General features: G+C 43.9%; 1 protein-coding gene across 1 annotated transcript in view; it reads left to right on the top strand.

Annotated features, from left to right (window-relative positions):
• ZNF462 (zinc finger protein 462) overlaps window positions 1–25597 on the top strand; it is a 150064-nt gene extending 124467 nt beyond the window's left edge. Inside the window, exons 8-13 of the mRNA XM_080986653.1 lie at window positions 3064–3319; window positions 6957–7093; window positions 13309–13532; window positions 15303–15435; window positions 19611–19725; window positions 22671–25597. Coding sequence (XP_080842779.1) covers window positions 3064–3319; window positions 6957–7093; window positions 13309–13532; window positions 15303–15435; window positions 19611–19725; window positions 22671–22884 — 1079 coding nt within the window. The 3' untranslated portion in view covers window positions 22885–25597. The remainder of the gene's footprint in view (window positions 1–3063; window positions 3320–6956; window positions 7094–13308; window positions 13533–15302; window positions 15436–19610; window positions 19726–22670) is intronic.
• Window positions 25598–26440: the final 843 nt, after the last annotated feature.

Below are 26440 nucleotides of genomic sequence, written 5' to 3'. Positions count from 1 at the left end.
GGACATTCCCTTTAGTGAGATCTGGAATCTTTCAAATATCCCTTCTTTCCGTAGACCCTCAGACACAGGTTAGCTTCCCCTCCCCTTCCATAACTTGTTTTCAGCTTTCACGAAGTAATCTGATGATCAAATTTCAGAGTGGATTAAGTTTTCCCATCTATTTTCTCCATTAAAAATTTACGTTCATTCAAATCAACAGCTTTAGACAGTATGTAAACGGATGTGGCTATATTTATGTCCAATGTATTGTTCTGGTGTACTTTATGCATTATAATAGAAAGGAGGAAGATTTGTGGTAATTTAATCTGCTTCACTTCCACACTGTATTGCATCTTTCAAACTTGAAAGTTTTTATTAGGCTCATATTCTCTGGGATTTCCCCCCCCCCGCCCCGCCCCAAACTATATTTCACAATCAAATTTAAGCAATTCCAATTGTACAATTGTAATTTATTTATAGAAGCTAAATAAGAGAAGCTAAATAATTTATTTATAGAAGCTAAATATGGGACGCGGGTGGCGCTGTGGGTAAAACCTCAGCGCCTAGGGCTTGCCGATCACATGGTCGGCGGTTTCGAAACCCCGCGGCGGGGTGAGCTCCCATCGTTCGGTCCTAGCTCCTGCCCACCTAGCAGTTCGAAGCACCCCTAAGTGCAAGTAGATAAATAGGTACCGCTTTATAGCAGGAAGGTAAACGGCGTTTCCGTGTGCTGCGCTGGTGCCTGGCTCGCCAGAGCAGCTTCGTCACGCTGGCCACGTGACCCGGAAGTGTCTCCGGACAGCGGTGGCTCCCGGCCTCTTAAGTGAGATGAGCACACAACCCTAGAGTCGGACACGACTGGTCCGTACGGGCAGGGGTACTTTTACCTTTTAAATAAGAGTAGATGCTGGAGCAATTTGTAACTTCACCTTTTCCTCCTCTACCCGACTTCAAGAATAAGTTTGAAAGACTTACTGGCTGTGTTAACACGTTAATAACAAGCGGACTTTCTTACTTACTGTGATTGAGCATGAATGGTGTTCAATTGCTTCCTCTGCTTCTCTCCTTGTGTAAGCCGGATAAACAAACCAGAAATTCTTATGACTGAACCAAGGCTTGTTTGCTACTGCCTTACAAGCCACACAGTCAAAAAGCCAACAAAATATCTTGGCTTGATTTGAATGTAATGGGCAGGCAAAGCTTGCTGGTTTGGTTAACCCACTCATACCAGGAGAAGGGTGATTGGACAGCATGCAATTGTGTGCTGCCCATTCACACTGTGATAAGCCAGGAAGTCGGGCCTATTGTTATGTGTGAAAGTGGCCAGTGAGTTAGGGGTTAGTATTCATTAGGTAGAAATTGAACAAAGACTCTACAGCTCTGTCCTTTTAGGTTGTGCATAACAACAAAAGTTCTCTTCATGTTGCCCTAGCCGTAATTTTTACTTATAGCTGTGACCAACCATTGTTGGTTGAGACACACCTGGTGCTCTCAGGGGCTCGTGTTTGCATGCTTGAGCTCTCAATGAACCTGATGAACGTCACCCAAATGTGTGAACTGTATCCATGGGGGGGGGGGGAGTGTTCTGAGTTGACATGACATGCAAGTTCTATCTGTGGTGCTTAATAAATACAGTCGTGCCTTGGATCCCGAATGCCTTGGTACTCAGATGTTTTTGCTCCTGAACATTGCAAACCCGGAAGTGAGTGTTCCGGTTTGCGAACGTTCTTTGGAACCCGAACGTCTTCCAATTGGCTGCAGGAGGTTTCCGAATGTTTTGGAATGGACTTCCGTTCGACTTCCAAGGTACAACTGTATGCGAATCTCATTCCCCAATGTGAGTCCTTTCTCAGTGCTGCGAGTAGGTGACAACTTGTGCACATGTTGAACCAGGCAGCCCGGGAGGAAAAACTTGCAGCACAAAATGCTTGCCTGTCTCGCTTTGGTTTCATTGAAATTGAGCAAGATACAAAGCTTTTATTCATTTAAAGGAGTGGTTTTATTGTGATTGTTTTATTTAGAAGATTTATAAACCCGCTAATCAAAAAAGGTCTCCAAACAGCCTAGAAATGAAGTTGTAGATAAAACACAGCTAAACCCACAAGCCAATTTTTAAAAAGAAAAACCATCCAAATTAAAACTCAAATGAAATCAATATAAAACAAATATAAGTGTCTAAATTATATGTCTGGGTAGGCTTGCCAAAGGTTTTCAGCAGGTGTCTAAAATCATATAGTGCTTTCCCCATAAGCCTCTGGGAAACTGACAGAGCCATATGATAAAAATAAAACCATTGATGAGAAAGGGAAGCAGAGGAGGGTGTTATCCACCTGTTTATGGTGCCCTCCTAGGGATGTTGGTGGCGCTGTGGTCTAAACCACTGAGCCTCTTGGGCTTGCCAATCAGAAGGCCGGCAGTTCAAATCCCCGCGACGGGGTGAGCTCCCAGTGCAAGTAGATAAATAGGTACCGCTGCTACGGGAAGGGAAATGGTGTTTCCATGCGCTCTGGTTTCCATCCCGGTGTCCTGTTGCGCCAGAAGCGGTTTAGTCATGCTGGCCACAGGACCCGGAAAGCTGTCTGTGGACAAACGCCGGTGCCCTCGGCCTGAAAGCGAGATGAGAGCCACAACCCCATAGTCGCCTTTGACTGGGCTTAACCGTCAAGGGGTCCTTTGCCTTTACCTTTTGCCTTATGGTGCCCTACTCCCCAACCCTTAGGTGACTTTGCTCAGATCTCTCCCTCTCTGCAGTGTAGCAAGGCTCAACAGGGATGTAAGACAAGGTGAGGTCCTGGACACAAAGGTTCAGAGCAGGGGAGGTTCAGGCCTTTGACAGTGGAGTGTGCTTGGAGAGAGAGGACAGTAGAACATTCTTAGGCCAGGGGGCTGGCCCCGGCCCCACAGATTCTTCCAGTAGTAGTGCTTTTTGGGACTGTCCCTGAACACCCTCCCCCTTCAGGCACAGAGCCCCCATCTCCATCAAGAGGAATCCAGCTCCTGGTCATCCCAGGTAAGATCTCTTAGATCCATTGTGCTTATTCAACAGGTTGGCGTTACCCATCTCTTCAATTTGCCCCCCAACAGATTCTTCCTACTCGGAACCCCCTGATGTCCAACAGCAATTGAACCACTACCAGTCGGCAGCTCTGGCAAGGAACAATAACAACATTAGCCCCGTCCCGCTTTCCGGAGCAGACCAGAAAACTGAAGCCATCCTTAACTGTGAATTTTGTGAATTCTCCTCGGGTTATATCCAGAGCATTCGCCGTCATTACCGTGACAAACATGGAGGGAAGAAGCTCTTCAAGTGTAAAGATTGCTCCTTTTACACAGGCTTTAAGTAAGTATTTGTACAAAAGAGTTTTCTTACAACTTCGGTGGACTTTTGTGGTGAAATGCATAGGCCTCGTTCAACTTGTCACGCTGTGCCAAACCGTGGCTTATGTGTGAGCACATGAATGTGCATGTTCCCGGGTAGTTGCTTTGTCTCTCCTCAGTTGTTCTTCAGGTGTGTTGCACTGCGCTAAGCCATGGTTTGGCTTAGCATGTCATCCAAGCCCAGGGTTCATGGTTTAGCTCTCCCAGACAAACCACGAACTCTGAATCATAGGGTAAATCTTGCTGGTGTAAGATTAGACATGCATACAGCTGTAGGTGTTCTGCGCACTGCAAAATCCTGCAAATTATGTTGTGTTAAAAAGTAGTAAGCTGTTTGTCCCCAACATGATAGGAAATTAAAATGGGAGCAGTGTAAGACCTAACTCCAGCACAGATTTGGCCATATTTTGGCCCATTCTGTTTAGCTGGCAAATATGCCTAAATCTATAGGGATGCGGGTGGCGCTGTGGGTTAAACCACAGAGCCTAGGGCTTGCCGATCAGAAGGTCAGCGGTTCAAATCCCCGCAACGGGGTGAGCTCCCGTTGCTTGGTCCCTGCTCCTGCCAACCTAGCAGTTCGAAAGCACGTCAAAGTGCAAGTAGATAAATAGGTACCACTCTGGCGGGAAGGTAAACGGCATTTCCGTGCGCTGCTCTGGTTTACCAGAAGCGGCTTAGTCATGCTGGCCACATGACCCGGAAGCTGTACGCCGGCTCCCTTGGCCAATAAAGCGAGATGAGCACCGCAACCGCAGAGTCAGCCACGACTGGACATAATGGTCAGGGGTCCCTTTACCTTTACTTTTATGCCTGTATCTGCATTGGAGTTACTGTAGGTATATGTTTTGCATGTCTGCTCAGCAGTTAGTCTCACTGAGTTTGGTGGGGCTTATTCCCAGGTAAGGGAGTATGGGATTGCAGCCTCAGTTTGGGGAATGGGCTGGGCCAAGTTGTATCTTGCCTCTTGTCCCTTCACATCTGTTTCCAGTCTTATTCTGCCAGAAGCCACATTTCCTTCCATCAAAAATGTGCAGTTTTTCTTGAAACACAGATTTCAGAATTAGAGTGCATTTCTGTTGTTTTTATTAATTGTTCTTCTGTCCTGCCCTTTCTGCTGGAGGAGCCCAGGGCAGCGAACATTAACCATAAAATCCATGATAATCATTCACAAATTCATTAAAATTAAAATTCAATAAACCTCTCAAATAAAAAATAATTCTCTTGAGTGGTGTACATAAATAAGTTCTGAAAATTTATTAATTTGAATAATTAAAACAATATGCTATTTGTAGGCTTAGTATTATTATCACATGGGGAAGCAGAAAAGTTGTGTTTCATATATGAACAGAGGTGTAGGAAATAGGAAACACAAAGCATTGCACTTGTTATTCCTTCATTCCCCCCCCCCTTTTTCAAATGTCTAAAGCCCCTCTGTCAGTTGAGGATTTGCCTATCACTGGAGATTAGTCCAATCTGTAGTATTATAGTACCACAAGCAACATGGTGATTTATTAAAGTCCTAATGCATTGCAGGTTGAAAACTTTAAATAGTATAATTCGCAATGCTATGTTCTGTATGGAATTACTTCTGAGACCGGTCATAAAAGTTTGTATGCACAAGGGAGAAAATACGAAAATTCAGGGGTGCAAGAAGTGTGGATGTTTATTCATATGTACCAAAACCTGTTTGTGTCTATTCTTAAAAACAGGTGCATGGGCTATTTGTGCCATATTACATTTTGATGCACTCTAAAAACACAAGTTGGTGACTCCAGAGAATGCACCTGCCTTCCCAGAAATAACTTGGGAAGTAGCCTTCACTGCCATCTGTATTTTCTGCTTTGAGTGAAGGTGCAAGGCAAACTCTCCTGACACGAATCTTCCCACTGCCTCTTTCCCCTTATTTCCTTTAGTTAGAGGTTGACATTTGCCCTGAAGCAAGAGGAATTTAGAAACCAGCCTAGGGGAAGCAATAGTGAATTCCTATTGACTGTGTAGTGTTCTGCAGTCAGCAAAACCTTCATTCTCCTAACTGTGAATCACTGAAGTTGATTTTACTCAAAAGTTTTCACAGAAACTACATGGAAGGTTTCTCACAAAACTGAAAATGGGGTTGCCATGTGTACTGTTTTGCTTCTTGTAACTAGCAGAAGCAGGGCATTAGTACATCAGAACCTTGGGTTACAGAGGGGATCCGTTCCAGAGGCCCCGCCGCAACCCAAAAACGCTGCAACCCAAAGCACCGCATCTGTGCGTGGCGCGATTTAGCGCTTCTGCACATGCGCAGACACGGTTTAGTGCTTCTGCGTGAACGGTGCGAACCCGGAAGTAACCCGTTCCAGTACTTCCGGCTTTGCGCCAGTCGCAAATCAAGGGTGTCTTAAGCCGGAGGTAACATTACCCAAGGCACCACTGTATAGGTTTGTCCTTCGGAATTTAAGAATGCGATTGTGCAACTATTTTGCATGTTGGTACCATATTTTGGGGGGACGCGGGTGGCTCTGTGGGTTAAACCACAGAGCCTAGGACTTGCCGATCAGAAGGTTGGCGGTTCGAATCCCTGCGACGGGGTGAGCTCCTGTTGCTCAGTCCCTGCTCCTGCCAACCTAGCAGCTCGAAAGCACGTCAAAGTGCAAGTAGATAAATAGGTACCGCTCCCGCGGGAAGAAAAACAGTGTTTCCGTGCGCTGCTCTGGTTCGCCAGAAGCGGCTTAGTCATGCTGGCCACATGACCCGGAAGCTGTATGCCGGCTCCCTCGGCCCTTTACCTTTACCATATTTTTGGGGAAGCTCTGCAATGAAGCTCTGGCATTGGAACCAGAGTTCTCGACTTCTGAAGCTGCAGTCCCCGTGGAATGATGAGCAGTTCGTAGAGGAGTTTCCCAGTTTAAATGTGTAACTGAATTGGGCCATGATTCAGAGTATGACCCTACTTCCACTTCTATCCCAAGTACTGGGGTGTGGATATACCATCCCTAGTTGTATTAGTGGATTGGTACTGTGAGCTCCATGAGTAGTTTCCCGCTTTGGGAGTCATTTCTTTGGCTTCCTAGAATGCTTCTCATGGGCCATGCATCTCCACCTTGTTTCCTTTCCAGCGCTTCTCTGGGTTTCACGTCTGGGACCAAAGTAAACCTGATCAGCCTGTTGGCTCCTTTTTTTTATTATTGTAGCTACAGTTCGGCTTTGGTGCAGATGTAACCTTGGTTGACCTCTTAATCATGGCTTCAAATACTGCTTAAAACGAATCCTTAATCAAAGTCAACATGGGTGCTGATGCAACGGTTGACCATAATTACATGGGACTCACATGAGGAAAAGAGGGAGAGGTAACTTGTGATCCAGTGGCCCTTCTTCAAACCACATTTAAGAGGTCAACCAATGTCAAGTCTGCACCAGCCTTGGGAATGCACAAACCCATTCTTTCTTAGCTTTTGGAAGCACGCCATGCCAAGTTTTGATAACTATTGCTTTTATGAAATAATACAGAATGGTATTTCTAGCTTCTGTGGGTGAAAAAAACAACCCCAACACTACCCAATGGTTGTGGTTTCCCAGCACCTTGTTTTGAGCCTTTCCACTACTCCCTGTGTTTCTAGATCTGCTTTTACTATGCACGTGGAAGCTGGGCATTCAGCAGTTCCTGAGGAAGGACCCAAAGATCTCCGCTGTCCTCTCTGTCTGTACCACACCAAATATAAACGGAACATGATTGACCATATCGTCCTTCACAGAGGTAAAGGCATCCCACAGGAATGTACCAGTGGCCAACATGGGTCTGTACTAATGGCTCCTATTGCTCATTGGAAAGCCCAGTGCCCCTGGAAAGAGGATAGTGATATTCATCATCAGTTGTTTTGTCTTCAGCATCCTGGTAGTTAAAAGGAAACAAAACAAAATGAACAGGGAAGATGCAAGGGGTTGTTTTGCTGCTCTTAGAACTTTCTTGTTTACTACATGTGCGCTTCTGATTAAATGTTCATGATAACATGTGCGCATCGCTAATGTATACATCAATTCCACCTCTGGAATTGCTTGGAATGTCGTTTCTGTGCCGGGCATGAAGCTTCACCTGGTGTTCCAGCACAGAACTGCAAAACCCCCCAAACTTAGCTTGTTGTGGTTTTTCTCTCTCCTCCCCCTGCTTTTGCTTTTAAGAAATCTAAAGAGGAAATTCAGATTCTGTTGGCTGCTGAATTATAAGCTCGGAAGAGACAGCTGCTTGGACTCTTCAGGCTGGGATTCCTGCCCATAGTTATCACACTTGATGCTTAGAGATGGTCTGTTGGCTATCGAAAACCATGCCCATGTGTTGGGGTGGCATTCTGCCTGATCACAGGCTGAGCAGCGTCTCCCAGCAGGATATTGGTGGTGAGATAATGAGAGCTGTGTGTGCCATCTCTCCAGGAGGAAATCTTTTGTTTAGGGTTCTCTTCATGCTGGCGCGCACATGGCGACTCCTTTGCAAGTCGCTGCTTCTCTTTGCTTCCGAGCAGGGTATGCAAGAAGACTCGAACTCGGTTATTTTCTGGCTGGGCAGAAAAGGCAGGCCAACGACTTTCACAGATGGCCCTCCAACGAGAAAACAAAAACAAAAAACCCAACAGCAAAAATCTCCCCGGGATTCGAGATGCGTGTAACAGAGACACCTCAGTGAATGCTAACAATGGCTTCTAGTGTTGAGCTTAACCTCTGAGGGAGTTATAGTGCCAGACTGCCAGAGCCTGTTGACCTCTAGGGCATGTTGGAACGGTTATCTGTTTTACAAGACTTTTTAAGGGTTTTTTTTTTGGTGGCTGGGGGAGGCATGTCCAGAGAGGCTTCTAGAGCTAGTGTTTAATTTTGTTTCATACTTTCTGGAGTGCCTAAGTGGCTCAGCTGAGCTCCTGGTTCTTTCTGAGTTCTTCGTTTTGTTTTTTTGGGGGGTGTTTCAGCTTTTTCTGGAAAGTGCTGCTTTTTATTTATTTTTCTGTGCCCAAAAAAACATGGATGAAAACAAAAGCTGTTAAATGAAATTAGCACCTTTGCTGCTTTTTGTTGTTGTTGTTGTTAAAAGTGAACTAGCAGTGCATATTCTGCTAAGTCGTTTTTCATAGCCTTCGTGAAAGAAGTGGCAAGGTCACATTTTAACCCGCTGAACCTCTGTGCTGATTTCTCCACCCCGAGGTGACCGTCTCATTAAGCAGCCACTTGCCTCTCTGGGAGAAGCGCACAGGCGTGCCCGTTTTGGAGGAACGGTACATGGGTTGCATAATCCCTTGAGTGGAAGCTGAAAGCAGGTGCTGAGAGTCTTTTATCTGACTTCACGTCCATTCAAAAGGGAAGAAAAGAAAGGCTTTCGTAGGTGGCAGAAAACACAATTTTGTGCTTTTTTAAAATAATAATAATAATAAAGTGAACCAAAGCTATCATTCCAAAAGAGAGAAATCCAAATTAGTTGGAAGCCTGTGAGTCCCAGAGGAAAGCCTCCCTCCCCTCTCAGATAACCAGCTTAGCCCTATTAAAAATAAGTTAGCCTTTCAACATGGCCATGAGAGTCTAGCTTATTTATTTATTCTCTCTTGCTCCTTAATCGCCTTTTGTCAAGTATCCAAAGTGCTGTTCAAGGAATCAACTGTGTGATGCCGTGAATGATTCCATTTGTGCTATGGACTGTAATGTTTCATTAGCATTACATGGTCTTTATGCCAGGGTCATAGCCATATATCCCCATATTAATGTTTAGGGGTTAGTATACTATGACCTTTTGTGTCATACAGTCTTTCTCCTAAAGAACTTTGCTTTGCTTTCTCTCTTTTCATGAGGTCAGGCAGATACTATTAACAGCAAAAAAGAGGTAGTGTCCAATGTTTATTTCATGTCTGTTTCATCATTTTCTGGGATATTGTTGCACATATATTGAACCATAAATTGATTCCATACCATTTAGTTGTCAGGTTCCCTTTTAAAATAATCCTGGAACTTCTCTCTGCCATTTCTTCCCTCACACGACACCATTCCATAGCAAGCTAGGGTTAGGAAGATGACATGATAATTTAACCGGTTTTAAGTCTGGGAAATACAGTAGAACCTCTACTTAGAACCACCTCTACTTGAGCCCGATCCATGTCGCGAACGCAGCAAACCTGGAAGTAAATACCGGGTTTGACACGATTCATGCACATGCAGAAGCAGCTTCTGCCATTTGCGCATGCGCAGAGGCGGCTGCCGCCATCTGCACATGTGCACAACGGCGCTTCTACCAGCGACCAGTTTCGCCTAAAGGACGGGCCGCTGGAACAGATTATGGTGGTAAGTAGAGGTCCCACAGTAGGTATGTATGTCCCTTGTGCCTTCACCCAGACACCCTATAGTCTCAAAAGGAAATGAGAAACTTTCATTTAAATAGACGGCAGTGGAGTTGGTTCTACTCAAAAGTAGAATGCACACCAGGTTTCATTAAACCACAGATAAGGCCTAATAAGGGACGTGGGTGGCGCTGTGCGTTAAACCACAGAGCCTAGCGCTTGCTGATCAGAAGGTCGGTGGTTCGAATCCCCGTGACAGGGTGAGCTCCCGTTGCTCAGTCCCAGCTCCTGCAAACCAAGCAGTTCGAAAGCCCGTCAAAGTGCAAGTAGATAAATAGGTACCATCCGGCGAGAAGGTAAACGGCATTTCCATGCGCTGCTCTGGTTCACCAGAAGCGGCTTAGTCATGCTGGCCACATGACCCGGAAGCTGTACGCCGGCTCCCTTGGCCAATAAAGCGAGATGAGCGCCGCAACCCCAGAGTCAGCCATGACTGGACCTAATGGTCAGGGGTCCCTTTACCTTTACGGCCTAATAAGTGACTGAGGCAATTTACAGCCAGAGTATTGGGTTGTTTGGTGCAAGGAATTTGTTGTTTTTAGTCGTGTCCGACTCTTCGTGACCCCATAGGGCTTTTTAAAAAAGAAAAAAAGGAGGAATGTGTTTTTCCTTAAACTGTTACAGGCTTCAGGATGTTATCAATCTGCCGCGGAGTGTGCTTTGTCGCTTACTTGAACACCATCCTAAGTGCAGTTTTAATTTACCTTATATGGGAACAGAGGGAGCTGGGACTTTCTATGTACTTTGTCAGGCTTTAAGGAGGGATTTTTAAAGACCAGGAACGGGTTGTTGCATGGGCACACTGGCAGCAAGGAATAGCTTTTCTGGCTCACAGATGCACTTGAGTTTCCCAGCAGCCTAACCTCCTGAACCCTTTTGGCACTCCTATTCTCTGAGCCGTGGAAATGCAAATCTATGCCCAGCCAGAGCTTTTCCAGATAATGCAATTTGCAGCCGCTATCTTCTATTAAGGCATTCCCACGCTGCCTTTGAAGAGATGCCCTGACAGTTTTTCCCCAGTGCCGAATGCAGTCTTACCATGAACAATATGCCCCAGGCCTTTAATTTTTTCTCTAAGTGCAGTTACTGTTTTACACTACTCAGCAGAAGGAAAATTGTGGCGTTGTGAGAACCAGCTACATTTGCATTCCAGGAAAAATTAAGTCACTGAGCAGAACAACTTTTAAAGGGGTGGGTTGGTATAATAACTTCCACCTTGATCAGATGTGCATGCTTTGTTACTGGATCCCTGTTTATCTAGGTTGATTTCCCCCACCCACACAAGTGAAATTCACAAGGGCAAGACATTCAGAAATTGTAATTTCGGATGGCCGCATATTTAACTATCACTAAAGAATTCTGTTGTTTAAACTGTGGTTGTCCATGAAGGGCAACTTGTATGATTTTTTACCCAAATCAAATTCTTACTGAGGTAGCTCTGCAATTTGTGTGGAGAAGGAGCAAGTGCATGCGCCGTTCCTTAGCCCTGCATAGAAAACACATCATGCTCTGCGCATGCTGCATGGCAAGGCCCATAACTGTGGTGCCCTGAATCACAGAGTTAGTTCTTTGCCCAGGGGGGAGTGGGTAAATCAAGGATTGAGCCAGCATGCATTCTGGCCTTGGCTCAGTTGGTTAGACATCAGGGGACAGCAGACTTTTTCAGCAGGGGGCCGTTCCACTGTCCCTCAGACCTTGTGGGGGGGCCGAACTATATTTTGAAAAAAATAAATGAATTCCTAAGCCCCACAAATAACCCAGAGATGCATTCTAAATAAAAGCACACATTCTGCTCATGTAAAAACACCAAGCAGGCCCCACAAATAACCCAGAGATGCCTTTTAAATAAAAGGAGCCATTCTACTCATGTAAAAACACGCTGATTCCCGGACAGTCCACGGGCCGGATTGAGAAGGCGATTGGGCCAGATCTGGCCCCTGGGCCTTAGTTTGCCTACCCATGGCAGCGGTTCTCAACCTGTGGGTCCCCAGATGTTGTTGGACTACAAATCCCATCATCCCTGAGCTCTGGCCTTGCTAGCTAGGGGTGATGGGAGTTGTAGTTCAACAACATCTGGGGACCCACAGGTTGAGAAAAGCTGGGTTAGAGCATGGTGCTGATAACGCCAAGGTTGCAGGTTTGATCCCCGTATGGGACAACTGCGTATTCCTGCATTGCAGGGGGTTGGACTAGATGATCCTCAGGGTCCCTTCCAACTCTACGATCTGCTGCAGATTAATGCGACTGATTATGTGGGCTCTAGACCGCAAAATCTTGTTCCAAAATAAAGTTTTTAGACTTCAATGTAGCCAGGGCCAGCCCACCAGTTAGGCAAAATGAGACAATTTCCTCAGAGGAAGAGGGTGGCAAATTGATGCCCCTCAGGGAGGTCTCAGTTTACCTCGTTCTCCATGCCTGTCACTTTTCCTCTACATGGAGGTGCTTCCTCAGAGCAAGGCATTCTGGGAGTGGTGACTTCACATTTTTAAGTAATTTTTTAAAAGAATGCCTAGCTGCCCCCAGAAAAGGGGGGGACGTACAGTACAGTGGGGTCAAATAGCAACAAAATGAAAAAAAATGTTTACAGCCTGTGACAATTGAATTAGACTTTAAATTTATTCAAAATAAGCCCAGAGATTGTTCACAACAGCAGAAACTGGTGGTTAAGTGAATTGGTATGTGTAAGCGGGACAGAAAGCCATTCTCTCTATTCAAACCCAAATGAATAGAATGAAATTTCATTACTAGTTCGTTCAACTATTTCATGCTAGAGTCGCCCTTGAAAATTCCTGTGTTGGAGAATGTCAGCTTTCAAGTCCAGGGAGCCCTCAGTATTCTTCTATAACAACTTTCAAGTCAAGCTACGTTTACCAGTTAATCCTTTTTTCTCTCCCCCCCCCCCCCAAATTATGGAACCACATCCAACCTCCACAAACTTGCCAAACTTTTTAGTTTAGTTTAGTTGTTTTTTTGAATGTTTTAAATAGTTTTTTTCTGTTTCTTACTGATTGTTTTAGGTTGTTGTTGTTTTTTTTACATATTTTAGAACTGCTTTCAGCTTTTATTATAGTCAAGTGGTATATAAACATTGTGGAATAAAAAACAAACAAACCAAACTGGCTTTTGGTGATTAAGGTTAAGCTTGGGGGGGTGGGGAGGGGACTGTTGGTGTTATTTTAATGTGATATTCACAGTTCTATCAGCTGTAAGTCTCAGGAACAAGTTAAAGTTAAATAACTTAAGTACACTTGCAGATAAGAACAGTGTCCCTGTTTGACATGGTTCATGATGAAAATGAAATGAGAACTATTGATGAATAGCTCCAAAATGTATTTTGTATAGTTTAAGTTTTTACCTCTATCTACCTTTTATTTTATTTTATTGCTATGGCCAGTGACTGGTGCAAATAAAGATTCTTCTGATTCTGATTCATTTGCAGAAGTAACGTCCATATCGAAAGCGCCAGAGAAACAAATTGAGGGGTTTGAAATTAAATTTTGGGGAAATAGCAGAATGGCGATGAAGGGGCTGTATGTGAGTTTCCTTCAGGGAACCAGAGAAAACTTAGTAATAGAACTTCTACCATTTCTTTTCACCCCACTAGAAGAGCGAGTGGTTCCCATAGAAGTGTGCCGTTCCAAGCTGTCCAAATATTTGCAGGGAATCGTTTTCCGCTGTGACAAGTGTACCTTCACGTGCTCCAGCGACGAAAGCCTACAGCAGCACATAGAGAAGCACAATGAGCTGAGACCTTACAAATGCCAACTCTGCTACTATGAGACCAAGCACACGGACGAACTGGATGTTCACCTTCGAGATGAGCATAAGGTGAGTTTTTGGGCGCCATCTGCGCCCATGGGTGAACATGCTATGCAGCAGGCACAGCGACAGGTGGTCCAACACCTTCTTAAAGAAATGTTTCCGCAACACAGTTGTGCACTTCACTGCTGTAGGAAACAGTGCTGACCGCTAGCTTCTTGATAAGACAAATCTGTCTGTAGTTGTCGGCCACTGCAAGTGGAACCTGTAGCAATATACTCTCATTCAGGGTTCCAGCCATTCTCTTCTATTCCCCTCCTCCTCCAGTTTTCCATTCCGGTTTGTGGACACGCAGCACCTTCAATAATGCACGCGTTGTTGTGGACGGCATTACATTTTCACCACCCTAGCTCAAGCTTATTTTAATAGCGTTCTCTCAGCACGCACCTAACCCAAAGGATTCATAACAATTTGGCTGGAGAGCAAACATATAGCTTGCGTGTCTGTGTCAAAGCGTTTCCACTGACAATACAGCAGTTATTAATGTGAAAATACAGACATGAATTGATGCAGAAGCTATTTTGCAATTGGCTGAATATGTACCTTATTCATGTGTGGCTCTGCTGTGATGATACAGTATCAAATTAACAGCATGCATACTGCTCATTTAAAAATTTTGGGGAGTCGCAAGGAGTTGTGCTTTCCCTCTTCTTCCACCCTCCACCGATTGACAGGGAGCAGGTGGCACAGTGGTCTAAACTGAGCCTCTTGGGCTTGCCGATTGGAAGGTCGGCGGTTCGAATCCCCACGATGGGGTGAGCTCCCGTTGCTCTGTCCCAGCTCCTGGCAACCTAGCAGTTCAAAAGCATACCAGCACGAGTAGATAAATAGGTACCGCTCTGGCGGGAAAGGAAACAGCATTTCCATGCACTCCATCACTCGTCATGGTGTCCCGTTGTGCCAGAAGCGGTTTAGTCATACTGGCCACATGACCCGAAAAACTGCGGAGAAACGCCGGCTCCCTCAGCCTGAAAGCAGAGATGAGTACCATACCCCATAGTCGCCTTTGACTGGGCTTAACCATCCAAGGTTCCTTTACTTTTACCTACCCCCTTCTCCCATCCTCCACCAATTGATCCTTTTCGGATGGCTAGCCATGCTTAAGGATTCCCTCCCTTGCTTCTCTTTCTCCTAACTCCTGTTGCCTTCCAGCCCTTTTTTGAGAGCTAGCATTATCCCACAGGTGTAAAGAATCCAAAACTTACAAAATCTCACCCTTTATGAGTGCGGGAGCAGCTAGCCACCGACACGATGCTAGGCTACAGTCATATCAGGATGGGAGTCATCAATAGGAGTCAGTACCCAGGAAACCTCTTCATCATGTGCAGTATAGATGCATTTTAAAAATCCCTTCTGGGAAGATGTAAGCCTGTCATTGAGCCCTTCTTCCCTGCTGGAGAAGGAATGCCAAGTGACATGCCCCATTCTTGCTCTGCCCTATAGAACTCAAATCAATGGGTTCCTCCTTCTACCTCTTCTCCTTACGTGGCTTTTGGTAGTGCCCCTTCCAGCCCTTATATTCTTTTGGGTGCTTGTGGGCTTGCCACCATCTCCAAAGACAGAGACCAAAGTGAGCCCTGACAGCAAAAAGCCTTCTCTCTTTGTTATGTCTCGAACCATTGCTTTGCTCATGTGAGAATTATTTATTGTCAGAATATTTTGAGAGCCCCTGTTGTGCGAAAGAATGTTGGTATATGGGGAAATCTGAGGCATGCACAGTGTGTAGACCGGGAAATCGTAATAGATGAGATTACGCGACATTGTTTTCTTCCCCCAAAGGTGAGTCGCAATTTTGAGCTGGTTGGACGGGTTAACTTAGATCAGTTGGAACAAATGAAGGAAAAAGAGGAGAGTTCCAGCAGCGATGAGGAAGAGAAGGAAGAGGAGATGAGCCCCAAGAGTGAAGCAAGAGGTTAGTATAATTGTCTTGTCTCTGTTACCAAACACATTGCTGGGACTGGCTACCCTCAAAAAGCAACATTTTTTATCTCACCTGCATTTCCCCCCATGAACCAAGACACACCAATGCTAAAGGAGGGAGAGGGAGAGAGAGATTGGTCTGGTTCACATATAACACTAAGCATAAGCTTTGGTTTATTGGATCATTACTTTGGGTTATGTGCAAACTGTGCCCAAAGGCTTAACTATGGTTTGTTCACATCTAGCAAACCATGGTCTGAAGGCATGACTTGTGGATGGCCTGTGAACCTTGGTTTGTTGTAATGTTGACTTGACGTGCATGCCCTTCTTTAACCGTGATTTGTTTGGCCACTACGCTCCAGGAGCACCCTAAGTTACAAAGGCAGAAGGCACTCTGGGGGAAAAACAAAGCTTTGGAGAACCAAGTCATAGGTTATTTGATTACCCACGGAACAACTCAGCTTTACCTTGTTTCTTAAACCACAGGTTAAGCAAGCCATGGCTTAGTGTTATATGTGAACCAGGCCATTGTCTAGCTCACTGAATTTCTGGGATGCTTTAGAATGGCCACTCCTTGTCTCCAGGAAATATTCAATCAGCTGCCAGATAATGGAGAAACAACTGGTGCACAAGCAAAAAGTCCATAATAGTTGTTGAGTGGTTTGGGGGTGTTTTTTTGCAATGTCCATATGAAATGAATAGTCGATCATTCACCTTTATTATAGTTTAGGTTCATAATCTCTTCACCTAATTCAGATTTTCAACTAATATGAAGATGGCTAGATCATGGCTAATGCACAACCAGAAAGTTGTATACAATATATAATTGTATATTTGTACTGCAGTGCCAGCACCAACTATCTAAGCACCAGCACAGCCAGGCATCCATAATTTTTCTTGCCTCGGTGTTACTGCAAAAATGATTATCTGTTTGCGACAACTGGGCTGGGTATGAGAATTGGGACAAAGGTGGCTGGGCTGTTTAAATGGCAGTTGCATTCTGTCAAAATGTAGTTCTAGCAGTGAAGCATCTGTAATATATATACAGACACAATGTAATGAAAACTGGTGAGTTCTAGCGGTGAATCCATGGGCATTTGCCTCATCCCTTTGGACAAGAGTCAACATGGCCTGAGGAATGGGTAGTGGGGATTCCGCCAACATTTGAAGTGACTGGCTGGAGAGAGACCCTGTTTGGAAATAAAAGGCTGGTCTCAAACTCCAGAAGTCAGAGGAGATTCCATCAGTCGTGTGTCAAGTAGAGCTTTACTGTGTCAGAGAGTATGTTGAAGAAGAGGGCAGAAGAAGGAAGAACTGGAAGCTGGAGCCAGGCAGAGGACATTGAGGCTTAATGGTTTGGAAGGCCTATGAGAAGCCCAGAGCTAAAATCACTGGCTGGCGCTAAAAAGTTGTATTGGGAAGAGCGTGTTTGCCACAAGTGGCAGCCTTTGAAAGAGCTGTGCAGCTAAGAGTCAGTGGGGTTGCTGGACCAGGGTGACAGCAGAAGGCCTGTCAGAAGTCTTTGAGGGACCCAAGAGGCATCCAAACTGTTGGTGTTTGGAGTTAATAAAACATAGCTTGGAAGTTCAGCTGACCACTGAAACACTGTTGGAGAAGCACACTTTACACTGGATATAATTACATCGAGACTCTTGAGTTTGCAAAATAAGAAAGCTAAGTTTATTAAAGGAAATGCATACTTCATACGGAAGATCCTGGTTCTATCTAACAAAGGTGGAGATACAAAGAGTTGTGCCTCCTGTTTGTTCTCGGCAGGAGAGAGGTCTCCTCTCCCAAGGTTAAGGATGAGAAAGAAGGAAGTAGGAAATGAGGTCAGCAGTCTTGGGAGTATCAGTCTAACACTGTTGGCACAAGAAAGACAGTCTAGTGAAACTCTTGGCTCCTCTCTATCTACCCTTCCCATGCAGATATGTCAGCCTACAGTGCAAGTTGTGTTGCATCTGAACATTTTCAACAAGAAAAGTCTTAAACCACCAGATGAGGGGAAAATGTTGAAGTCCAATCCTCTGAAGGCTGTAACCATGACTATTTGTGTCCACTAACATTTTCAGTTGCCCTTTCACACCTGACCCCCACTACAACCAAATTCGGGATTAGGGAGAGAGTAAGGCAAAGAAAGGCAAATTATGCCGATTGTCTAATACATGCTTATTAGAGTAAATGAATTCATTTTCGGAATGAATTCATTTTCAGCACCAGATTTTCATTAAAACTGCAGACAGTTCCCCTCCTTTTCCTTCCTCATGTTGTGGCAAATTTATTCTGTTTGAGGACCAAACTGAGATACTTATGTGGATAAAGATCAGCATTCTGCGGAAGATGCTTTTAACATCAAGAGGAGAAAAAAAAAAACCCAACTAAAGTAATGTACACTCCTTGATAGATGGTTTTAACAATCAATGCATGAGAAAAAGCTTTTGGGAAGAAAGTGACAATATCTCTTCTTTGCACTGAAACTGCCCAGAGAAATAAGGGCAGGCTCTTGTGTGTATGTGTGTGAGAGAGATTTTCAGTAGCTTAAGTTAGCTCATAAGCTGTGCACATTATAATAAAACGTGGAAATGAGGCAAGCAGAGATCAGCAGTAAATGAAGCAAAATCCCCATTTCTTTCATTATGTACTTTGAGAGGACTCCGGGAAGGCAAAGGCATTGGCATTCTGTTGTTTTCTTGCTCAAGATAATCCCCACTAAAGAATTAATGCTTGGAGCAGATGGCGCCATCTCATTTTCAGTGAAAAGAATCAAGCGAGATAGTCCAAGCAATTATTTTTAATGGCCTGTGTGGCGATCATCTTAATTTTGTGAGAAAACGTTTCATCTTTTGTTTGGTGGCCTGGCCGCTCTTGTTCACACAGGGGGCCTGCGTCTCAGCCGTGTGGAATGTCTACTGTGCCTTCAAGGTGTCAGGAGTTCTCAATTTTATTTGGCGGGGCATGATCCAGCCAGAGCTTAAGCGTTTCTCAGTCGCATTGATCTGAGCACATTATTTGTTCTTTCCAGCGGAAAATCAACGAGACTTGGAGTGTTCAAACTTTGCCTGGATCAGGCCTCCAGTTGTGATTGGCAGGGCATACCCAGACTAAATAAAACACTTTGTTGGTTCTTACCCTGTACAAGGGGCGTCCTTTGTATAGGAGGAATGGCTGCAGTCCATGTCTGATTGGAACCGGTGGCAAAATGTACATTTGTTTCAGTGAGCCTGGAGTGCATTGTAAACGTCCGCTGAGCAAGGCAGCTAATGCTGGCAAGCTGCTCCTTCTTTTCAGATTGCCTGTTGCCTATATTTTCACAAGACGCCTTTGGTGGGTGGGGAAGAGAAGGTTAAACCCAGTTCTAAGACTACACTTTTTACTAATTCTAACCCCAAAGAACCTATGGCAAAACCAAAACTTTTGTGAGAGCTGCTTCAGACATTATAACAGCGTGAAGAGATTTTTTTGGGAAATGCCTGTATCTCATGTTCTCTGGATCTCCGTTTGAGGTGAAATAGTTTTTTCTCAGCTCTGCATTAGCTTTCTGGTGGAAGATGATCTGTTCTGTACAAGACAGCGAGGCAAAGGAACAAGGGGTGCTGAACACTCGCATTTCCTGTACTCTTCACATCACTGTTACGTCCAACGCCATTCTCTGAGTGCTGAGAATTCTGTGTTAAGAGATCTTTAGTCTCCTTACATAACCAAAGGGCTTCTTGGGGACAAGAATGTAACAGTTACAGCAGTTCAGCTCTGGAATTGACATCTTGCCCTTGCACCTATAATTGTTTTAAAGGGTGTTAAAGAGAAAGGTAATTTACAATGAAGGTGAAAATAAGAGATGAATAACTAATCAGTTACATTGGATGTGGGGAGGGGGAATAAATCTGAAAGTTTGCACATGAAGCAAAATCTTTTAGTCAAATGTTATTATATCTTGGTTTGGCCACTTCATATATGCCTAAATGAGCACTGTTGAGTGTCCATCTTCCTTACTCAATCCAAATTTGCACATGCCTTAGTCTAGGATACTGGCATTCTCATCTCAGATTCCTTTTTTAAGAGGTCTTGTTTACATTCTCTTGGGCTTCAAGAGAAACTTCGTTTTCTGCTTCCTTAAGAGAAATGGGAGGACTCTTACATGAGCCTAACATATGTATTGTTTTCTTCCAGGGTCCATGAGGTTCTCAGAGAATGGACCACCAGAAAAACGTTTCCCCTGTGAATTTTGTGGCCGGACGTTTGCAGAGGGCTCAGAGTGGGAACGGCATGTGCTGAGGCACGGCATGTAAGTTGGTCGAAGTCTCTCTGCTTTGAACACATTGGTTGGCGCATAGGAAGGTGCCGTATACCAGCCTAGATAGCTCAGTCGGTTAGAGCACAGTGCTGGTAATGCCAAGGCTGCGGGTTCAATCCCCCTATGGGACAACTGCATATTCCTGCATTGCAGGGAGTTGGACTAGTCAATCCTCAAGGTCCTTTCCAACTCTACAATTCTGTGATTCTAAGCTGGTCTGCTGGTCCATCTAGTTCAGTGCTTTCTACATTGACTGACAGAAGCTCTCCTGGGTTTTTGACACGGGTTTCTCTCCCAGTCTAACTTGGTGGCCGTCGGGAGTTGGAGTCTTAACAACAGAAGGGCTAAAGTTTCCCCATCCTTCCCTTAAAGCCTAAAAAATTGGCTGTGGCGTAAACTTCCATGATTTGGAACCCACTTCATCCCATGTCGTCAGCCAAATGGGACCCTGCAACCATCACTGGAAGCCCTTTTTGATGTGCCGCTTCTGTGAGAGGTCCAGAGGGCGGTAACACAAAAACAGGGCCTTTTCTGCAGTGGCTTCCTGTCTGTGGAATGCTCTCCCCATGGAGACTTGCCTGGCATCAGCATTAGAAGGGGGTAGGATGTTTTTAATATATTTCTCTTTCCTCTTGGTTTTAGTGTCTGTCTGTTTGGTTGCAAGTTGTTGATAAATTTTAATAATAATAATAATAATAATAATAATAATAATAATAATAATATAGAAAAATAGTGTTTAGTCAGGGTGACAAGGCCCTCTGATTCTCTACGTAGCCTCCTCCTTCTTTTCCTCCTCCTTCTCCTCCTTAGCTTGTTTTTAAACTTAATAACAAACCATCCCCATATAGCCTAATCCCAAAGGAAAAGTTCAATGGATATACACTGTCAATGATCCAGTCAAACATGAAGCAGTCGTCTTTGGTTGGCCAATTAAATAATCTATGGCCTTTTAAACTTGGGGGGGGGGTATTGTTTTTGTTTGTTGCTGTGTTACGGGTTTTTATGTTGTAAACCACCCTGTGATCCACAGATAAAGGGCAGTATAGGAATTAAATAAATAAATATCCAATCAGAACAGTAACTTGCTGCAGTTTTGCATAAAAATGGTTCATTCTGGAACAATGCCCACAACCAATAAACTGCAAGCTTTTCTCTCTTTTATAATGATTTTTATGAATTTTCCCAAATTATTACATAACTCCAATCATTTATTATTATTTTGGTTACACGTTTTTTTCTTGACTTCCCGACCCTTCTTCCCTGGTCCCGTCCCCCCCCCCCCCCGCCCTTTAATTCCCCCGATAGCAGCTGCATTAAAACACATTTATATTTATTGTCTAAGCTTCCAAAGCCCTTTCTCTACATTCTTCCGTCGCTCACATCTCAAATCCTGTGCGTGATTTCATATAAGAATGATAGTTCAATAGGTGATGCACCAATGGCCTCCATTCTTCCAGGAAGATAGTATCATTTTGTCCTCTTTATTTTAGCAGTCAGTTTTGCCATTTCTGCATAGTCCCATCAGTTTTTGTAAGCCATCCTTCCTTAGTTGGAGTCTCTTTGTCTTTCCGTTTCTGTGCATATAAAGTTCAAGCTTGCAAGCATTTCACAATACCACCATCCTTCCGTTTTCTTCCAATGGATGCCAATGGATCAATCTGAATTCGTTTTAGCCAATTACGCTGCCACTGCTATTCTGTCCCGTTCCGAAAGAGAGAAGTTTTACCAACACACCACTTTAAGAGACCGTGTGGAAAACATCAGAAGGAGTAATGAGCTGTTTGTGTTGGCTTAAGGCAGGGCCAAGGAACTATGGCAAAGACCCATTGATTTATTTTCGGATAAAATGGCTTCCTTTCGTTAGCCACCGCCACTTGGGGGTATGGCTTACGTAGAATGAATGAATGAATCTTTATTTGCGTCAGCCATAGCAATAAAGCAACAGTACGATATACAAAGTATAGAAATAAAAAGTCAGTTATATAAAATACATTTTAGGGTTTTGAATCAATAGTCAAATAGTGGATCTTATTCTGATTGCCCCAGCTAAAAACCTGGCAACCTTTGCTGTCACCTGCTCATCTTGATCTGCCAAGAGAAAGGACACTGTGGCAGTGGTTGGGTGACCCGAAATGGACAATAAAAGAGGGGTGGTAATCTAATTCCTCAAGTCTTTATAAAGAGTGCAAGCCAGAAGGGCATGTGCCACCGATTTGGCACTGCCATCTCCACAGGGACATTTTCTGTGTGGAATCTGTTGGAATCGTCCCTCAAATACAGCTGAGGGCAATACATTCAATCCTGCAAGAGTAAAAACTCACCTATATTTTAGAATTGCTAGGTTATGCAGATAGGGTGCCAGAGAGTCGAAATGGGAAGGTGGAAAATAGTCATACCACGGGCAAAAGTTTCTTATTGTGGCCAAGTTGTTCTGACGCTCGATAGTGTTGGTGCTGACCTTTAAAGCCCTAAACGGCCTCGGTCCAGTATACCCGAAGGAGCGTCTCCACCCCCATCGTTCTACCCAGACACTGAGATCCAGCACCGAGGGCCTTCTGGCGGTTCCCTCACTGCAAGAAGCCAAGTTACAGGGAGCCAGGCAGAGGGCCTTCTCGGTAGTGGCGCCCTCCCTGTGGAACACCCTCCCACCAGATGTCAAAGAGAGCAACAACTACCAGACTTTTAGAAGACATGTGAAGGCAGCCCTGTTTAGGGAAGCTTTTAATGTTTGATGTATTACAGTATTTTAATATTTTTTTGGACGCTGCCCAGAGTGGCTGGGGAAGCCCAGCCAGATGGGTGGGGTATAAATAATATATTATTATTATTATTATTATTATTATTATTATTATTATTATATCATTTCGGCGCTGACAAATTGGCTTACGTAGAACGCGTGTCCGAAACGCCTCACCTTCCGTTTTCTGAATTTCTAGGGCTGTGAACGAAACCAAGCGGGCGATTGTTGAAGATAGCCAGCTGAAAGAGGAGGCGGAGGAGAATGTTACGGTACCACTGGCAGAAGAGATGGAAAGCAGCGCGGAAATCGTGGTGGACTTTTCCCACAAGAACGAAACTGCTGTCTGCATTGTTGCTGCTGCTGCTGCTGATAAATCACTCCAAGAGGACGCAGAGGCCAAAAGCGAATGAGCACCTGGTGTGATTTCAAACAACCTACTTGAACAGTGATGGATGGGACGGGGTGGGGTGGGGAAGGGGGGGCAAGGAAGAATCAAAGCTGCTTTTAGGACTGAATGATCTATTTTCAAAGCACTGGTACCTGTGTGTGTGTGCGTGCGCGTGCGTGCGTGTGTGTGTGTGTGTACATATATTAATTTTATTTAATTGAGGACTATGTGGCTCCAGTACCATCTCTGCAACTCTTCTGGATCTTGACAATGGGAAGTTTATGTTCATTTGGACTTGAGGAGCAAACTCCCAAATATTCCTCGCGTTATGCCGCCGTGCTTTGCCCTGGAGACTTCGGATTGTTTCGAGGATGGAAGAAGCGTCACGAGGATGGAAGATGTAGAGGACAACTTTTCGGCGCACAAATGTGGGCGCCTTTTTTCTAGTTTTAATAAACATATTATGCTTTTCCAGACTGACTGACTTGCTTTAGAAGAAAGAAAGAAAGAAAGAAAGAAAGAAAGAAAGAAAGAACTGCTTAAAACAGTCACCTGTTTCCTAGTACCTCAGAATTAACCAAGGGAAATAAAAAAAAAATACAAATCTCTGCATTTGTCTGTACTACCTGTTGTCATTGTGGTTAAATGTAGAGAGAGAGAAAGCGAGAGAGAGAGACTGCTGGGCAAGATGGTGAATGGAAGGGAAAAAAACACAACCACAAAGTTTTAAAAGAATGGAAAACAAAATTGTGCTCAAAATCCCTGTGGGGGTTTTATTTCTTAAAATACTGTGATTTTTTTAATTATTTTAGTATAAAAAAAAAATACAAAAGAGAGAGAGAGAGAGAGAGAGTTCCTAGATACCTGTCTGTGACTTGTCATCTTTTATTCCAGGTAAGCTGTTAGCGTTCAGCTATTATTTCAAAGTCATGTGACTTGACTCTGTGCCGTTCTTGTTTTGCCCCATGTCTATGTCTGCTCAGCCTGAGGGATTGCAAATACAGCACAATTAAGGGTTTTTTCTTTCCCCATGTAAAGTAATGTTATTCCCCCCCACCCTGGTCCACCCACCCACCCAAGAGATGGCGTTGGGAAGGAATATTAGTTATTGTGAATAGAATTGTGTTTCTCCCCCCCCCTTTTTTTTTTTTAGTTTTTAACATGTGGAATTAGCAGAGAAGTAACGTTTTCTTTTTTTAAAAAAAAAAAGACAGAAACAAAAAAAAAATAACCCCGTTAAACTAAAGAACCAAACTTACAGCACAGCTATGCAGGTTGTGGACCAATCAGACGGGTCCTCATAATCATTCTGTTGCTTGTCAAATTGAACATCTCTCACTGGTTATTATTTTGGTTATTAAGAACGGTTGCCTTTTTCCTTTTTTCCTTTTTTTTATGTATGTGGCGTGTCTCGTTTTGGGGGGAGGAGGGGGGAGCTGATTGAAAAACACGTCATTTTGAAAGCTTGAGGTGACCAATTTCTGTACTGTTGGGGGCCTGGAAATCTCTTGGTGGATTTCAAGGTGAGAGTCTATAAACTTAATGGTATTGCCTCCCGTTAGCTCTTCGCATGAGAAAAAAACAGCGTAGCGTAAATAGGAATTTGCACACGTGGAGATGGAGATTGTGTTCCTTATTCATGCAAAAAAAGGCGTATGTGAACGTGAGAACACAAGCTCGGGACCCACGGGTGATGGTCTGATTGTGAACAAATGGGTTTCTATCCAAAAAGTAGAAAGTACTTGACTGAAACCTAGTTTTAGAAATGCATGTGTCTCTTTGGGTTGTTTTGGTTTCCTTTTCCTTTTTCATTTTTTGTTTGGCGCTTTTTTAAACCGGGGGGGTATATGGGGTGGGGTTAGGGTGGTTGGGAGACAGGAAGTTGCTGAGAAGTCAGTATCCAACAGAACTTCTCATCAAATTGATGGTGGAGAAAAGAAAAGAAAAGAATAATACTGTTGCATTTGTGGAATAAGTGCTACTCGAAAAGCATGGTGTTTTGATTTTGAGGATTCATACTTTGTGGGGTGGGGTTATTATTTTTATTTTCTACTTTTTATTTGGAGGGAGGGAGAGTCGTGTGGAAAACACATTGGAAGGACAAGTATAAATACACATTTTGTGTCTGAATGTTTTCTTTTTAATTGGCCTCATTTCAAATGTATTTAAACAGTTCCATACCTGGATTGGGTGTTTTGTAATGGTTACCAAAAATGAAAAAGATGAAAAAAAATAAAAAATAAATGATTGTGACATGCTTTTATCACTACTTTATTTTTCAAATAACATGTAAATATTGTAATCCATTGGATTTGTTTTGTTTTGTTTTTTGCTAACCTGTTAATAAATATATGGGACCATTATCCTTTTTAACAAGTCTAGAATGTCATATTTTTTTCTTGTGTTCCCCCCCCCTTCCCAAATGTATACCTTGATATATTGTGGACACACATTTTAGATGCATTATTATAATTCTGTTGGCTGTAATGATGACCTAGGATTGAGAATAACATTTTTTTTTCCATTTGTTTAATTTATACAGAGGACTTTTTCAGAGTTTGACAGAAGGAAATAAATAGCGAAATGATAACCCAATGGCTTCAGAACTCAGTATTTCCTAATTACAATTAACTACTGCTCAGTGTTTGGTGGTACAAGGAGTGGAAGTTCTGAAATGTTGCACTGATAACTTTTTTTAAGGCAAAAGAAAACAAATAAAGACTTTTCAAAAGCGAGTGTATGTATGGTTCAATCTAAATTAACTTTAACACCCAAGTTACAGTTATTGGCAGTTAATTGCTGAAAACCTGTCCAAAGTAAAGGAAACTGTCACAAGATGGGCATGGGAAGGAATGCTTTGATCCAAGGCCAACCCATGACATTTTGCTGCCTGAGACAAAGGACGGGATACTCTCTCCCCCTGCCCATTCCACATATTGTAGGTGTCTAGGCTGATGGTTGAATGTTGCTTCATCTCTTGGACCTCAGAGTCACAGGTTATTCTAGGGGAATACTGCACTTGACGATCTTCCTAAGGTAGTTGCCTCACTTTGCCCGACGGTAGGGCCGTGCTTCCACCTTCTTGGCCGAAAGGGGGTTGTTTCCTTTTTCAAAACAATTCCATTCTCCTTGCAAGACCTTGAAACAGTTTAAGGCCAATAGATAAAATGACCTATAAACCAGGGTTTCCCAAAACTTGGGCCTCCAGCTGTTTTTAGACTACAACTCCCATCTCATCCCTAGCCAGCAGGTTGGGCATGTTGGGAACTGTAGTCCAAAAACAGCTGGAGACCCAAGTGTAGGAAACGCCTTAAACTAGTGCACAAACCAGTGAAGAAATGGCCATTGAGCTCTCTTCTGCTGATCTGAATCAGAGTAGTCAGTAGACGGCAGGGTGGAAGAGTGTGTAGGACAGCGACCACAGTTGCAAACAGAAATGGAGAGTTTTTTTGCTGTAACCCTGATTTACAGAATCATGTATTTATGTATTTATATACTATCATTCCTCCAAGAATCACCTGGTTCTCCCCCTCCTTCACGGCAACTTCCTGAGTCTGGGAGATCTATAGGGAGTGGCC

The sequence above is a fragment of the Podarcis pityusensis genome (genome assembly GCF_964106645.2).
Source record: "Podarcis pityusensis genome assembly, chromosome: 17".
NCBI lineage: Eukaryota > Metazoa > Chordata > Lepidosauria > Squamata > Lacertidae > Podarcis > Podarcis pityusensis.
Note: the sequence above shows the minus strand (reverse complement) of the source record. Positions and strands in the feature narration are given on the sequence as shown.